Source organism: Leuciscus leuciscus (genome assembly GCF_965113295.1).
Source record: "Leuciscus leuciscus genome assembly, chromosome: 13".
NCBI lineage: Eukaryota > Metazoa > Chordata > Actinopteri > Cypriniformes > Leuciscidae > Leuciscus > Leuciscus leuciscus.
This window is the reverse complement of record NC_138737.1, coordinates 5,766,421-5,783,358: the sequence shown is the minus strand read 5'-3', so window position 1 is coordinate 5,783,358 and position 16,938 is coordinate 5,766,421. Positions and strand designations below refer to the sequence as shown.

The window sequence follows — 16,938 nt, the reverse complement described above, 5'->3', positions numbered from 1 at the left end:
ATAAATGATAATGTCTGCCAATACTTTATGCAGACCTGACTTACCAGACTTTAATGTCCTTGCAATCCTTTTGAGACACTTGACTGGTAGATTTCAGCAATGCATTAAAGTTGCATGCATCAAAGATCCTTCCACATACACTACCAGTCAAATATTCACAAACCTCATTCTTTAATAAAACTATTTTCTACATTTGAGACTGGTAGTAGTCATCAAAAACGACAAAATCACATGAATCTAAGACAAAAAAAATCTAAACATTTTAGTGATGTAGTCTATCATAACTGTGACACATGAACCCTGTGAACTCAACACATGAATGTAATATTGTAAATGTTGTGCTGTTTTAAACAGAATGGAAATAGTTCACACTTATGATGGACACTTGTTGGCTTCTTCACCATTTGTTCCAACTGGTGTGGGTTAGATCAAAAAGTTAAATGTTGCAATTAGTTTTGCAAGGTGCTTCAGGTAATTAAGTTAATGAGAAACAAATTCAGTCAAGTGTGTCCAAAAACGATCAAATGTTGTTAGTGATGTCACAAAAAGGACGCCAAACAAAGAAGTACATTTCTTCAGAAAGTTCTTTTTTTATTCCAAGAAAAAAAGAAAAAAAAAAGAGCATTTTCATCTCAAACAAGAAAATAAAACAAGATTATATTAATCAATTATTAAGAGGATAAAGTATGACTTTTTTTTTTCAATAACTTTTTATTTCCCCATGTATTCAATAATGATATCAGTCATGTTTATTTTCACATGCACCTAAAGAAGTCCAATGATGATGATGATGATGATGGCGTAAGAAAGAAAAGGAGTGGTTAGGCGAGTATCACAACAATGGGCCATTACTGCTGGATGGCTGAGGCCAGTGATGAACTGATGGATGGATGAATGGATGGGTGAAGGAAAGGAAGGACAGTGTGAACTGCATGATGATGGAGAGAATGTGATTGGTTTGATCCCCATGTATCTGCCTCCTGCTTCGGTTGCAGATTGTGCCTTCACCCTCCTTTATCAACTGCTATCTGGAGAAGGTTCTCTATGCATGGCGTTTTTCTTCATGCTATCGAGGTATTCCTGTTGTGACACGGCCAAGACGGACGCCAATATCTCATCGTCTTCCCAGTCTGTTAGTCCTATTGCAAAACAAGAGCAACAAAACAAATCACGGTTTGGTCACATAGATAAAAACATATTATATGCACATTACAAGTCCAAAGATTTAACACACATGACTGAATTTCTTATCAAAAGCCAATGCTTGAAATTAGCTTTGAACACAAATACACATGTGCATTTCTTTACAAATATAAAATGATTACATTTTTTGATAGATAAATTTGACGTTATAGTGAAAGAAAAGCAGGCAACAAGTGTCCAACATACATTGGAACTTCATAAAAATGCCTTTTATTGTTTTAATGCTTTTACTATTATTCTCAAATGTGCAAAATAGAACGAGTAGGTGAAGCCAGAGTTTTTAGACTGATCCATTACAAGAGTTCAATTTGTGAAAAACATTCACTCCCTATTTGCACCTTCTTAAGTTCTTAGCCGAAACAAAGCCGCTGTCAACAGTAGCTGGGGTGTGCCGATACTCCACTACAATCAAGTGTATTTAACGGCACATAATAACTGTACACGCTGCTTTCTGCATGAGTCCTGGGTCCATTTCGAGGCTGAATCACATGGATCACATCACAGATTCAAGCTGTGTGAGACGCATGAGGAAGGCGAGCGAGCGCGGTGATTAACATGGCATTCCTGAGCCCAGGATTCTTTCATATTGAATCAGGCGGGACAGCTAGACGAATTGGCAAGCATGATTCCACTTCCTCACCAAAAGCAGTAGGGGACATCTCTTGCATAATGGCCCGATAGCCCAGTGCTGGATACAGAGACACCAGAGAGGACGAGCTGGGTCTGTCTGGTCCAACGCAAGCCTGGTTACTGGGACCTGAACGGCGAGACGGAACGCAGGAAATCTTTATTTTGAAAGACTAAAGTATAGAGATTTAGTTTCTATCTATGTGGCTTCCCCTGCAAAGTGGTTTTGAGTGAATTTCACAAAAAGACATGTAACATTTTAACCTACAAAAATAAATAAATTTGCATAAAAAAAAAAAGGTTTTTTTTTTGTTGTTTTTTTGCATCGTGAACTTATTTTCATTAAAATTAAGCAAATTTAGCCGCACATTTTAATTACTATAATGCATCTGGATGCTTTAGTTACCATTATTCTTAATGATAATTCTCATTATATTTGCATTATTGTTATACAGTACCACAATAATTGCGATAATGTTTTTTTACATAAATATTGAATATTTTTTGGTTTATATGCAACAATTTGGGGTCAGTAAGTTTAAAAAAATAATAATTAATACTTTTATTAAACAAGGATGCAATAAATTGATCATAAGTGACAAGAAAGACATTTATAATCTTACTAAAGATTTCTATTTCAAATAAATGCTATTCTTTTGAACGTCCTATGCAAAGATTGTTGAGCAGAAAATCAGCATATTAGAATGATTTCTGAAGGATCATGTGACACTGAAGACAGGAGTAATGATACTGAAAATTCAGCTTTGCATCACAGGAATAAATTACATTTTAAAATATTTTAAAATAGAAAAATGTAATAATATTTCACAATATATTACTGCATTTTTTATCAAATAAATGCAGTCTTGGTGAGCACTTCATTTAATAAATAAATAAATAAATAAATAAATAAATAAAAAGATCCACCCCAAACTTGTGGAATGCTAGTGTACATTACGGTAATGAGAATTAAAATTTTACAAACAGGCTTTCTTAGAGCAAAATATAATTTCTTATTGAATTCCTTCAGATTCTGAGGTGAAATACGAGCCAGACATGTTCTAGAAAGGTTTCCAGAGATTCACCCTTATAATCAGTTTAATCATCCGTGAACCTCATGTGCCATTTACCCCATAAATTGGCTCGCTGAAGGAAATGCATCATACTGTTAGTTTTAATGACACCGTCCTTATTGCAAAACACTGATAACAGACCTGGTGCACAGGGTGACGGGGGTTTGGATAGTGCGAGGGCCGCTCCGGCCGGGGAGGGGGGCTTAGGGGGTGTGTCCGAATGCGAAGGATCAGGAATCTCCGGAGAGGGGGCGGAGCTGCGTTGCCGTGGAGATCGGGCATTCCATTCTTCCAAACCACTGGAGGCCGCAGCCGTGGCGGAGCTGCACGTAGCGCTGGCCTTACGTGGCTGAGGGAGTTACAAAAGTAAACACGTTTATTCACAAATCACAAGTCAACAGGCTAATCGGTATGTGATTGTGAAGACTTTATAGCTTGTCATTCAAAACAGTAAACATTCGTACTAAGTACATTTATGGAAAGTAGGATTATGTAAGGTTTGCGTAAAATATTTGATCTTTGTTTGCTTAGATGATATGACAATATTCAATTCAGAAGCACATCTTCAACGATTTCCCTCTGATTGACCGGTGTCACTCAGTTCAAAAGCTGATTTAGAAGAAAGCCTATTGTTTCTGTGAAGAAGGGTCTTGTTCACAGCTGGTTTAAGTGTGAAAACGCAAACCACATAGATTGCACGTCTTTGCGAAACCGATAGTCTTTGTGTACCTTCACCTATGAAGCAGTTATCACAGCTTACGTGTGCGGAATTCCAGTGCAATCAGCGTTAAAGACAGCGATTAGTTTATGACGCCAATGGTTTTTGTAATTATCACACGTCAAATACCTGATTCCTACCGACAGTCATTCTATTAGGAATGTAACTAAAGGTTCTGATTGAATGAGACATGATGTTAGGTAGTTCGTAGGATTAGTATTAATACGGGCAGGTCCCACACCTGTCGCGCCTGTTTCTCCTGGTCTCGAAGCCACTGTAAGTACGATTCTCTCGCCACTTGCTCTTCTATAGCCTCATTGGTGGCTTCCCAATCCGTGGCCCTCTTCTTGTCCTCCAGCATCTGTTGCTCAATCCAAGATTCCTCAGATGTTTTAATTGCATTCTTCATGAGTGACTGGTCTGCAAACTGCATAGAGACAGAGAGAGACACAGAGAAGCGGTTAAAGGCCACAGTGTTGCCCCTCGGGTGACAGGTGAAAAATGTCTCCTGAACAGGAGCTGATTTGTGGGAGGAGGAAAAACAAGCTTAAATGCAAATTAGGCAAAACATCTTTTTTTAAGAGACGGACACTGATGATGATCCTCATCTCATAAAAAGGGTTGATGACAGTTGATGACAACTGTAAACCACCTACACTTAGCCTAAAGAACTTCATTATACAACTCTCCAGAATACTTGATTCTGATTGGTCGGTCATGGCACTGAGTAGTCAAATATTTTTGTCTCTTATATCACTCTGCGGTCTATCTCTTTTCATACAAATGCAAGTCAAAAGAGTTCAAAATTGGAAGGACAGACAGACAGACAGACAGACAGACACATAGACAGACAGACAGACAGACACATAGACAGACAGACAGACAGATAGACAGATAGATAGATAGATAGATAGATAGATAGATAGATAGATAGATAGATAGATAGATAGATAGATAGATAGATAGATAGATAGACCGATAGATAGATAGAGAGACAGACACATAGACAGACAGACAGACAGACAGACAGACAGATAGATAGACAGATAGACAGATAGATAGATAGATAGATAGATAGATAGATAGATAGATAGATAGATAGATAGATAGATAGATAGATAGATAGATAGATAGATAGATAGATAGATAGATAGATAGAGTCTGTATGCATTCAGGTTTAAGTCCCCACGGGATAGAAAAACATGTACACACACACACACACACACAAGCTATATTTTTGATAGGAAGGTATGATCTGTCTTTGTTCTTTGCTCGGCTTAAATTATCACAAGGCATGTGGCACGTAAACAAAACAGTGTGCTGTTAATGGGTCTCCCCCGAAAACCACCGACATGTGGAATGTTTCCCTCTCCACCCAGAGCAGTCAGGGAAAATGGGACACTGCAGGTCACACTTTGTTGTCTTTTTTTTGTCTTTGATGACGACTGTCTCCAAATTCAGACTGTGGATCAGCTGACAGAACTGAATGAGTGAACTGGAGGAACACTCCGACGAGACGATGGACTTCCCAATTCACAAACCCACAAAGACTTTGTTACACACTCCTGAGTAGAACATACAGTCCACCTCTGCAAGCTGTTTAATTAAACAATATATTACGAGAAATGTATTATTATAATGATGTGAAAAATGGCTGTTCTTGCACAGGCAGATGGAGGTGTACGTGAAGGAATACACATAGACGATAGTGACACCACAGTGTCAAACTCAGAGGGGTCAACCACAGCAGTTAGCATATCTCACACTGAAAATACACAATCACCAGCTATTCTCACCTTAATGAGACTTAAAAAAAGATGTCCTCGCTATCGGATTACTTTATGTTACGTTACAAAAAGTACTGTGAATCTCTTATGTAATATAGTTCAAATGAGTTGGACATTTAAATAAAATAACATTAGAGTTCCACAGTCAATATTTATGGTATAGCTAAACCTTTGGTCACTCGCTAAACGTCAATTTCAATGGTGCCAGAAGAGGAAATCATGGGTTGTGGACAATGTGAAACATGTATTGTTCTCTGATGAGTCCACTTTCACTTGTCTTTTCACAGTTGTGGTGTGGAGAAGCCCCAGAGAGGCGTAACATCTGGACTGTTGCTGCCCAGAGTAAAGCACAGGGGTGGATCGGTGATGGTTTGGGCTGCAATATCATGGCATTCCCGACTGTGCTTGATGGGCGTCACTGCCAAAGACTACCGAACCATTCTGGAGGACCATGTGCACCCAATGCTTCAAACATTGTACCCTGAAGCTGGTGCCGTGTATCAGCATGAAAATGCACCAATACACACAGCAGGACTGGTGACAGAATGGTATTATGAACATGAAAGTGAAGCTGAACATCTCCCGTGGCCTGCACAGTCACCAGATCTGAATATTATTGAGCCATTTTGGGGTGTTTTGGAGGGGAGTCAGAAAACGTTTTCCTCCACCAGCATCACATAGTGACCAGGCCACTGTTCTGGAAGAGAAATGGCTCAAAATCCCTCTGGCCACTGTGAAGAACTTCACAGTAAGCACTAACTTCACTGCAAAAGGAGGCCCTACACCAGACTAATAAATTATAGTGGTTTAAAACCAAGTGTTTTAGGTGTTTCAGTTTAATTGTCCAACCCCAATATATATGCTTGTCCCACTCAACATTATTTCTCATTGAATATCCTGCTTCACTCATTAACATATCAGATTATGGAAGTAAATAGGTTGCGAATGGCATTTCATGTTGACTTTAGTGGCAGCTGCAGGTACCCACCCCTGGTTTGAAGGCAGGAAGTCCAAGCCCAACTCCAATCGTGGCTTTATTGGGATTCACAACTGAGTTGTAGTGAATGTTCCGATGGTAACTAACTCTGATTGGCTCGTCATTATTTTGATGGATGCCATGGAACGTGTTGATTGGTTCTAAAAGAGGCCATCAAAATAACATTTAGAAACATCGAGAACAAGATATACAACTGCATCACTATACGAGCAAAATGCGTCACTTCAGTGTCTGTTAAACATATTGCATGTGTACATGTAATTCCTTACAATACATCCACAAAATAATTGTCATATTCATCATCGCTATTCACTAAGGGCACTTGCATAGTGGACACTGTAAAAAAGAAAAGTTGCTACCTTAAATTTTTAAGTACAATCAACTTGGATGTTTAAGTCATTTCAACTTAAATTACATTAAACTGTTTTTAAAAAATTAGTTGAATTTATAACTTACAAAAAAATTTTTTTTTTCAAAACTTGGGATGAGTTAAAGCAATGTAAAAACATGGTGTCATAACTTATTGATCATATAATCTTTTACAGTGTAGTTAAATGTGCAAAATTACATTTTATGGACACCATAATGCAAATTAGACCCTGTGCTGACCTGTGCCGTATTGATAAACTTCCACTGGCCGATTGTACATCTCCGCCATAGCCTGCATCTCAATATGGTTCCCGTGACAGTTGTTCTTCCTCTTTCTGTTGATGTATGTAGTGAAGTCCTCTGTCACATAGTTTGAAAAGTAATCCGCATTTTTCATCTGCAAGTAAAATCATACAGAAATTATAACATAATCAGGTTTTGTACACTCTGATGATCCCAAAGAAAGAACATCACATACCAAGTAATCCATGCAATGTTTGCGGACGACTTCGTGCATATCCTGGTCTCCGTAAACCTGATCAGCTGTATAAAGAGGATGATACCACGGTTATGTGCAAATTAACAATAGGGTCTCTGCATGCAATAATTTTACAGCAGTTAAGAGCATTTCATATTTTATTGCATTTTCTTACATTTTCTTACATTTATTGTAGTGTCTCTGCAAAATAAAAAGTTATAACTGAATTATGTTATGTAGCAATACACAGTACACCTCATTTTAGCACACATTTTTTGCATGCCAGACAATGTTTTCGATGCATTTCATTTTTTGTCTTTAATTTTAGATTAAACTCATACAAATAACAATTGCACAACAAATACAAGACAGGAGGACAGGGTGAGTTGCAAAACAAAATACTGTTCATGTTAGTTATTATGGTTGTTTGACATTTCCAAATCGTTTTTCTTTTAACACCTAACAAAATTATAGGGAGCAAGCAACTACTGAGGAACCTTGAGGGGTTTGATTGTAGGCAAATTCTGTAATGCATGCATGCATGCAAAAGCTGCATGGCTCGTTCTGCAAGCGCCACTTTTGGCGGGCTTTATCATACTCATTTAAGTGCCAGTGAGTGACTCAAAGCGAGACTGGGGGCCCAAATAGGGAACAGATGTAAACAAACGGGCGTACGAGCTCCACTCAGAGGCCGACACCTTTTCCTTGCAAAAGCAGCGATATGCAAATGAGCTTCAGCCTCAAAGCTCATTCCGGCTAGTCACATGACCACTTGCCGCAAAGATTCTCAGAATCTCTTAGTCAATTTCCTCTTTCGCAGCATCGGCCTACTTCTGTTGTGACACTTCTGAACAGACTAAGGAAGTTGCATTCGCTTTGCTTAAAAAAAACAAGCTTCAAATGACAGTTCAGACCAATATACCAATACAGGTGCTTTATTTTAAGACACTTGCACTTTTTTAGTTCTCAGAAGAGGCCCAGTAAACCATATCTGATAAAATGGAATAGCGTGTTTAAGGAAGAGGAAGTCTTTGTTGCAGAAACGAATATCCTACAGCAAAAGCTCTCATAAAGTTTGATTAAGGACCCGTTCATTACTGCAATTGGCACATCCAGCAATGTGTGAACGCTCTGTGCTTCTTAGGATATTAATTTGCTCTGAAAGAACTGGTCGTTCTGTTCCCGAAACGAACAATAGTTGCAGTTTCTGGCAGGTCCATGTTGCTTTTATGAGCTAGATATAGATGTCACTCCCAAGGTTTGTTTGGGAAAAGTGGAACCTCCATTTATGAATGCTTACAGCTGGACGTGTGTTAATTTAAAGGTCAATGCGTTTGATGCAACACTACAATTTAGTTCTGAAGCCAACTTTTGTCAAGTAAAAATCTCCATTTAGATCAATGAATGCTTTTACTTGTCTAAATAGGTGAAGTGAGCCTTTAAGACACAAGTTCATTTGTTAAAAACATTTGAAGCTGTCTTTCGGAAGATTTTAGCTCACACACTGGATAACAGCAGCTGGAGATTCGGTCTGTTTTTGGTTCCCCATTTGGTCTGTTGTTGGTATTTCCATATGTCTTACCCTTTCCATTCATTACAGCACAGTGCAGTGGATAACCAGACTTGTCGTCAGTGGGTGCTGCGGGGGAGAATCAGGGATTCCCCTCGGCTCCTTTGCATTATTCTGACTCATGTGTGATGATCAACACCTGCCTTCGCTTTTTTCCTGATTTCGCCCCAAATTTGAATAACAAACAGCTTTACTATAGTGGTGCTGCCACGTGGGGCCTGGAACTTTTGCATGAACAAACAGTGAACAGTACTCAAGAAAAATAGTTCCTTAAGTATGTTTGTTGACCTAAATTGCATTTTCAACATTTAAACTTGGTTAATGGATTTCCAAAATTCCCAACTTTAAAGGGATAGTTTATGGAAAAATGAAAATGTTGTCATCATTTACTCACCCTTATGATGTTACAAACCTGTATGACTTTTTTTCTGTTGAACAAATGAAATTTTGAAGAACGTTGGTGTCCAAACAACATTGGATCACACTGACTTTTATTTTGAGGACAAAAAAACTATTATTTCGAGACACTTAAAATATCTTCTACAGGTTTGGAATGACATGATGGTGAGTAAATGATGACAAACTGTATTATGTGATAGATCCTGAATTATGCTATGGACAATGATAAAAGTCATGTGGCATCATGTTGAGAGGCATGTTAATACTTTTGTGGCCCAACTTACTTTTCACAGGCTCTTTTGACCTGGTCCAATAATGAACCACCTAGCAATTCTCTAGAAACAACCTAAAACACCTAAGCATCATTGGGTTTTTCACACTAAGAATTTTTTTGTATTTATTAAGATGTTCTGAGTGGTTTCTAGGGTGTTTCCAAGAATGTTCTGGGTGGCAATACTAAGTTCTTTACACCTTTACACTACCTTTCAAAAGATTTTTTTAATGTTTTTGAAAGAAATCTCTTCTGCTCTCAAAGGCTGTATTCGATTGAAAATACTATACAGTTAAAATTGTCATATTGGGAAACACAATTACAATGTTTTAAAATATAATTTATTCCTGTGACGGCAAAGCTGAATTTTCAGCATCATTACTCCAGTCTTCAGTGTCACATGATCCTTCAGAAATCATTATAAAATGCTGATTTGCTGCTCAAGAAACATTTCTTATTATTATCAATGTTGAAAACAGTTTTGCTGTTTAATATTTAATACTTTTGCATACTTTTTTTTAGGACTCTTGATGTATAGAGAGTTCAAAAGAACAGCATTTATTAGAAATATAAATCTTGTGAAACATTATATATATATGTCTTTACTGTCAATGTAATGCATCCTTGCTTAATAAAAGTATAATATAAATGATAAGATATTCTGATCCCAAGATACACGTGATAAGCCTACATGATATTTTCCAACCATTTTATGCAAGCTGCACCTCAAATAACTTATCATTTGCTTGATTTATCAGAATTTAGTTAAAAAAAAATAAAAAAATTATATATGTATGTTGTCTTTCTAAAAAAATTAAATAAAAATAAAAATGCTGTACAGAAGACGAAATTCGTGATCTCTGTATTACTTATACGGTTTCTTCTGATCACGCAACCAAACATAGAAAACAGGCAGACATTTCTGTTTACATTCACATAACTGTGTCTCAACTGCAGTGAAAACGCGACTAGCCCACCGCAACGATCACCCTGCAATAGGACGTTTCCCAACACTGAAAGCTGGTGGTTGACCTTTCTGCCGCCAGTGGACACTTTGATGAGAAGTGATCGACAGTGAATATATAAAGCAGAAAAGAGAAATACACTGGGTAGGTTTACCACGAAAGACCGATGCCGCTGATAGAGTTCACGAGAAAAGAGAAGAGCAGAGGTCCACCAAGCAAAAACAAAACCACAAGCTCACTTCCACTAATGTAGGCCGCAGATAGTGTCTCGATTCTAAGAAAGGGGCAGGCCCAGCTTAAACTCAGAGAAGAGGAGAGAGAGCTCAGACCTGCCCTTGAGGTCTGGCGGTCATCGATAAGGTTTATCCTCAAAGAGCAGGGCCACAGTGACATCACAATGAGCTGAATTTGTCAAAGATTCCCGGGAACTTTACACACCCTACGTTAGTTTTGGAGCTTCATTCACGTATTTCAGCAGCAGGAAGTGTGTCATGTGTAAACAACATGGATGCTACGAAAAGCAAATAGAGAATAAAAAAAACTGCATAGTATGAACAAGAGCAACAACCCAAACCTGATGCATATACAGTGGGCTTCAAATTATAAGACCACATTTAAAACAATTTTGAAAAATAAAGAAATACTCAAGATTCTGCACTATTTCTAGGTATTAACGTAAGCAAATATGTGACTGGTCATGTGGAAGGTCAGATTGTCTTCCACTGAAGCTCCAGATGCTCTTTGGAGCATCTCAAATCAAGCTGGAGAACGTGATCATCAGGTTTGTTCATGGCGGCTCAAGTGCTTCTGTCATGAAAGCAAATTCTAAAGCAAAATGTTATTTAAAACAAAAATTTTTATAAAAAAAAAGATTCAATAAAACAAATCGGTAACAATTTACTTTTATACAATGCATTATAAAAGTATTTTTATGCATTAATTATGCACCATATAATACAATGTATGATATCATGAGTAATTGTAACCACAGTTATAAGACATTATAATACTTATCTATTCATTGTTACACCTTTAGAAAGTATAATGCATTTAAACACAAGACAAACCACCAATTTCAATTTCAAGTATTATAATGCATTTATATTTATATAAATTATTTGGAACGTGGAACGAATAAGTTACAATTATTTATTAAAACATATGCGCTAGAACGTGCATTTTGAATACTTTTATTATACATTATACATAAAGGCTTTAAGTAAAGTTTTTTTTTTAAAACCCCTGCATGCATATACTGTGCAAATGTGCAACCCTAATTCCAGTAAAGTTGGTCCAGTAAAGTAAAGCACCTTTCCTTTTAATTACATTCAACAGAGGTCTCCTGCTTTGCCCTACACAGACCGAGATTTCTCTGAATTCACTGAATCTTTTCACAATATTATGTATGGTAGATGGTGAGAGACCTAAATACTTTGAAATCTTTCATTGAGAAATGTGATTTCTTTTAATTGTATGACACTTCTTTCATGAAATTTGGCACAAAGGGGTGAGCCATGACCCATCTTTCCTCGCAAAGACTGAGCTTTTGGTGGATGCTAGTTATACCCTAACTAGATACCCTCACCTATTACCAATTCACCTTCTAATTGTGGACTTTTTCAAAAGTTTAACTTAGATATTCTGTAATCTTTTCACCTTTCTTTTGTCTCTGTCCCAATTTTTTTAGTGTGCTGCAGCCAACAAAATCCAAATTAGTTTATATTTACAAAATATAATTAATTTGGCCAGTGAAAACACTGAATTTGTTTTTTTTATACTTTTGTCAGTCAAATAAAGGTTCAAAAGCATTAACACATCACAGATTCTTGATTTGATTGCGTTTTACAAAATGACCCAACTTTTCTGTAATTGGGGTTGTATGTTACTGAAGCAATATGTTACACAAGAGAATATGTGCATTACAGTAATTTTACCATAGTTAAGGGTGGTTGATAGGTACTCAGAGAAACACTTTTATATAAGGCAACAAAAAGGCATTAATAGGGACAAAACACAACAAAATGAACATTCTGTCATTATTTATTAATCTCATGTCATTCTAAACTGGTATGACTTTCTTTCGTGGCCACGCTTTTCATGAAACTGAATTCCAACTGAGGCTGTCATTTCCAAAATAACAAAAAAGGCACCTCAAAAACCTATACAGTGGGGAGAACAAGTATTTGATACACTGCCGATTTTCCAGGTTTTCCTACTTACAAAGCATGTAGAAGTCTGTAATTTTATTATAGGTACACTTCAACTGTGAGAGACGGAATCCAAAACAAATTTTTAAATAATTAATTTGGATTTTATTGCATGACATAAGTATTTGATCACCTACCAACCAGTAAGAATTCCGGCTCTCACAGACCTTTATTTCTTTAAGAAGCCCTCCTGTTCTCCACCAGTGTTGTTTTTGGCAGCCCTTTTATTTTTAGTCTTAGTCTTATGGACGAAAATGCTTTTTAGTTTTAGTCACATTTTAGTCACTTATAAACTTAATAGTTTTAGTCAAGTTTTAGTCGACGAAAACACAAAAAGGTTTTAGTCAAGTTTTAGTCAATTGTAGTAAAAAAAAAAAAAAAAAAATAGTCTTTAACAAATTAATTTAGGTTAAAAAGTATTGGAAATGGGCTTAGGTTTGACAGGTTGTAGCAAGTGTTGCAATTCGAGTGTTGTAACTCAATTCAATTTGAGCTACTACAACATTACACACAGATAAAGTGGTAACAGTGGAATCACTGTTTTACTCCAAAAAAGCCAGGAATAAAAACATTCTTACTTTGGCAATTGTGGCTTTATTATATAATTATTTAAATAATAATTTATGTTATAATCTAAGTTATCTAATAATTATATATTACTTTGTACCAATTAGCCTACTAAACTAATGCTCGGACACACTCGGTCTCTCTCGCGTACACTCGGTCTCTCTCGCGTACACTCGGTCTCTCTCGCACACTCGGTCTCTCTCGCGTACACTCGGTCTCTCTCGCGTACACTCGGTCTCTCTCGCGTACAGACACACTCGGTCTCTCTCGCGCACTGTCGCTTGCTCGCGCAGTTCGTTTCGCTTTTGTCCAGTCCGGCACCTCATATAGAAGATGTGTGGCGAGTGACATGCATTGTGAACGTCAGACTATAATAATTTTCGTTCCGTCTCGTCTCGTCAACGAAAACTCGAAAACGTCTCGTCATGTTTTAGTCACCTTAGAGCCATTTTTAGCTAGTCATCGTCGCGTTATCGTCATAAAAAAAAGATGCGTCAACGAAATCATTTCATTATCGTCATCGTTGACGAAAACAACATTGTTCTCCACTCATTACCTGTATTAACTGCACCGGTTTGAACTCGTTACCTGTATAAAAGACACCTGTCCACACACTCAATCAAACAGACTCCAACCTCTCCACAATGGCCAAGACCAGAGAGCTGTGTAAGGACATCAGGGATAAAATTGTAGACCTGCACAAGGCTGGGATGGGCTACAGGACAATAGGCAAGCAGCTTGGTGAGAAGGCAACAACTGTTGGCGCAATTATTAAAAAATGGAAGAAGTTCAAGATGACGGTCAATCTCCCTCGGTCTGGGGCACCATGCAAGATCTCACCTCGTGGGGCATCAATGATCATGAGGAAGGTGAGGAATCAGCCCAGAACTACACGGCAGGACCTGGTCAATGACCTGAAGAGAGCTGGGACCACAGTCTCAAAGAAAACCATTAGTAACACACTACGCCGTCATGGATTAAAATCCTGCAGCGCACGCAAGATCCCCCTGCTTTTTGGTCTAAACTCCACTCGCCGTGTTTGGAGGAAGAAGAAGAAGGATGAGTACAACCCCAAGAACACCATCCCAACCGTGAAGCATGGAGGTGGAAACATCATTCTTTGGGGATGCTTTTCTGCAAAGGGGACAGGACGACTGCACCGTATTGAGGGGAGGATGGATGGGGCCATGTATCGCGAGATCTTGGCCAACAACCTCCTTCCCTCAGTAAGAGCATTGAAGATGGGTCATGGCTGGGTATTTCCAGCATGACAACGACCAGAAACACACAGCCAGGGCAACTAAGGAGTGGCTCCGTAAGAAGCATCTCAAGGTCCTGGAGTGCCCAAGCCAGTCTCCAGACCTGAACCCAATAGAAAATCTTTGGAGGGAGCTGAAAGTCCGTATTGCCCAGCGACAGCCCCGAAACCTGAAGGATCTGGAGAAGGTCTGTATGGAGGAGTGGGCCAAAATCCCTGCTGCAGTGTGTGCAAACCTGGTCAAGAACTACAGGAAAAGTATGATCTCTGTAATTTGCAAACAAAGGTTTCTGTACCAAATATTAAGTTCTGCTTTTCTGATGTATCAAATACTTAAGTCATGCAATAAAATGCAAATGAATAACTTAAAAATCATACAATGTGATTTTCTGGATTTTTGTTTTAGATTCCATCACTCACAGTTGAAGAGTACCTATGATAAAAATTACAGACTTCTACATGCTTTGTAAGTGGGAAAACCTGCAAAATCGGCAGTGTATCAAATACTTGTTCTCCCCACTGTATATATATTAATATTTAAAAATTAGTATATTTAGTTGTATAATATTTTTTTTTAATTAAATTAAAAAATAATTAATGTGGTCGCTACATTGCAAAGTACTGAATTCATATGATAGCTTTGTGTGAGAAAGAGACTGATAATTTAAATTGTCATTCATTGAAAATCTGCACCTGTGTAATGTCTGTGTTAATTCTTTTGAGTCAGATCTTTTAATTGAATGCGTAGATCCAAATTTAAGCCTGTTCCTCACACAAAGCTAACATATGACTTTAGAAGAACTGGAATATAATGCATGTGTCAAATAAAGGACTTTTATGATTCTTTATGGCAAGTTTTTTTTTGTGCTATTTTAAAGCCACAGGTATCATTACGAAGAGTAATGCGTATCATTAAGAAAAGCATGACCTTTTATGTTTTACAGAAGTAAAAAAAAAAGACATACAGATTTAACAACATGAAGGCATATAAACAATGACAGAATAGTCATTTTGGGGTGAACTATTTCTGTAACTATAGGCTATTTTACACTTGCTTATGGATGCAGACAGATATGACATAATAGATATTTCTACTGTAATTACTTCATAAAACCTTTATCCCCATGTCCAAATATGACAGTGTGGAACATGAGTTGCATAGTCCATCCAGAAAGAGCTGAGATCACCGCTCTGACCTGCACTTATGTGCTCCTTGACTCCAGTGGTCACAATAACATCTAACAGGCCACGTCCACCTCGACAGCTCAACTGATCAGTAAACATGCTCTTCAAACGAACAAATCGATGCGGTACTCTAAAAACAGACAGCAGTTACAGCAGTCCCAAAGGTAACTCCACTCAATGGCCTTATTGACTACCGTGTGTTCAGCGCACTTATCTGCAGCGCTTCAATAGACTATGAATTTGAGATTGTGATCGTATAGATCAATACATATTGATTCTTAAGCACATTTGGGGATCAGATCACAAACGTCTTTTCAAAGTACACCCTGTGCTGAGGAAGTACAGTTAGATATCGAAGAATGGCTTATGTACGGACTGAACTGCCTTTTATTAATGCCAGAAAAGTCAGCCGTTGATCATGAGAGTGTTGAGTAACACAGTGCTTACTATTGCCCCAGAAACACACCGACGGTCAAATACACTCATTCACGCTCACGAGACTGTATTGCAACCAGGCATGCTGTCTACTGGCATATCCAATGCAGGTCACAGAGGACCACTGACAGTCTAGCGTAAACTCCAGACTTCAATGATGTGTCTAAACGATTTCGTCAACAGCTTGGTTTGGTAAGAGACGATGCCAAGTGTTGGTGATGACATTGTTTTCTATATCCTGGCAAGAGAAGATGCAGCTCTTACACTCTTGGTGGTGTCTAGGTGAAAGTTGGGGAGACTTGCTGAGCATCTGCTTTCCAGATGTGCAAAAGGTCATGAGGCAGCGAAGACCCGAGGAAACTAAGTTAAAGGGTGCAGACGGTCTTATCACAATCAACGTCTGCGAGTCAAGTGATTAAAACCATTTTACAACTGAGTTTCAAAATGGTTTTTGGTTAAACAGACTTTATAAACAGCATTCGCTATTGAATTATGCTCCTTGACATCTGCTCTAAAGCAAATTGCAATCATGCCAGAAAACTCAAACTCACTGGTTTACGCTGGATCAAACTAGTCAACATCCTCAGGTTCTTCACCATTTCCCGTCTCATAGAAACCAAGCACTATTAAATGATGTTACGTGAGCGGTGCATGTGTTGAAACCTGTTCTTTCCTGTCCCAGAAGGTGTTGATCAATGTAATGACAAGGAATCTACTAGCAACCCTTGATTCCAACATGGCATCAAACTTTGCTCCATGTTTGCCACAAAGCTACAGTACATGGCGTCCAGGAGTGAAATACTATGCTGGACAAAAAAAAAAAAAAGAT

General features: G+C 38.0%; 1 protein-coding gene across 3 annotated transcripts in view; it reads right to left on the bottom strand.

The window, feature by feature from the left end:
* Positions 1 to 566: 566 nt before the first annotated feature.
* Positions 567 to 16,938, bottom strand: part of otud5a (OTU deubiquitinase 5a) — a 39,196-nt gene continuing 22,824 nt past the window's right edge. For 2 of the 3 annotated variants that reach the window (XM_082189156.1, XM_082189157.1), the window contains exons 3-9: positions 7,253 to 7,317; positions 7,015 to 7,171; positions 6,397 to 6,545; positions 3,863 to 4,048; positions 3,045 to 3,252; positions 1,844 to 1,960; positions 567 to 1,139 (exon numbers count right to left, since the gene is read on the bottom strand). In XM_082189156.1, the coding sequence (XP_082045282.1) occupies positions 1,018 to 1,139; positions 1,844 to 1,960; positions 3,045 to 3,252; positions 3,863 to 4,048; positions 6,397 to 6,545; positions 7,015 to 7,171; positions 7,253 to 7,317 (1,004 nt within the window). In that variant the 3' untranslated portion in view covers positions 567 to 1,017. The remainder of the gene's footprint in view (positions 1,140 to 1,843; positions 1,961 to 3,044; positions 3,253 to 3,862; positions 4,049 to 6,396; positions 6,546 to 7,014; positions 7,172 to 7,252; positions 7,318 to 16,938) is intronic. The other variant, XM_082189158.1, reaches the window with a different exon arrangement.